Below are 550 nucleotides of genomic sequence, written 5' to 3'. Positions count from 1 at the left end.
AGACCCCGCCTTCGGGGTGGCCAGGGCCAGCGTGGTCAAGGACATGATGCTGGGCAAGGATGACAAGGCCTGGGCCATGTACGTGGACAACAACCGCAGCTGGTTCATGCACTGCAACTCTCACACCAACAGGTGCGTGCCCCCTGCTCTCCCCCAACGTGAGGCTTGGGGTCCGGGTCCTCCTGCCCTTTCCAAATTCATCAGGACGTGGTGGGGGGCAGTGTCCTTGACCACTTTGGTGTCCAGTTCCCAGGGAGACGTGACCGCTGGCCTGCAGCCCAAATGGGAGCATATGATGGAGTGTGGAGCTGGTGGGTGTGCAGGCCGCTCAGCGAGCCCTGAGGCCAGGCTCACCAGCCCTGGGCTCCAGTTCTCCTCCAGGCTCTGCTCCACTCTCCTCCACACCCCTCAGCCCAGCCTGAGTCACCACGGAGCTCCCCACACACAACCGCAGGGGCTTGAAACAGGCAGGGAGGGGGTGCAGCGCCCCCGGGGCATTCACTGTGGCCGGCTCTGACCCGGGCAGCCCCAGCACTGCCTTGCCCTGAGG

At 64.9% G+C, this 550-nt stretch overlaps 1 protein-coding gene across 1 annotated transcript in view; it reads left to right on the top strand.

Moving 5' to 3' along the window:
- Window positions 1-550, top strand: part of TRIM67 (tripartite motif containing 67) — a 59011-nt gene that overhangs the window by 55122 nt on the left and 3339 nt on the right. The window contains exon 13 of the mRNA XM_010860528.1: window positions 3-132. Coding sequence (XP_010858830.1) covers window positions 3-132 — 130 coding nt within the window. The remainder of the gene's footprint in view (window positions 1-2; window positions 133-550) is intronic.

Source organism: Bison bison, unplaced genomic scaffold, assembly GCF_000754665.1.
Source record: "Bison bison bison isolate TAMUID 2011002044 unplaced genomic scaffold, Bison_UMD1.0 scf7180017864467, whole genome shotgun sequence".
Classification (NCBI taxonomy): Eukaryota; Metazoa; Chordata; class Mammalia; order Artiodactyla; family Bovidae; genus Bison; species Bison bison.
The sequence above is the reverse complement of the archived record's forward strand: the minus strand, read 5'-3'. Positions and strand labels throughout refer to the sequence as shown.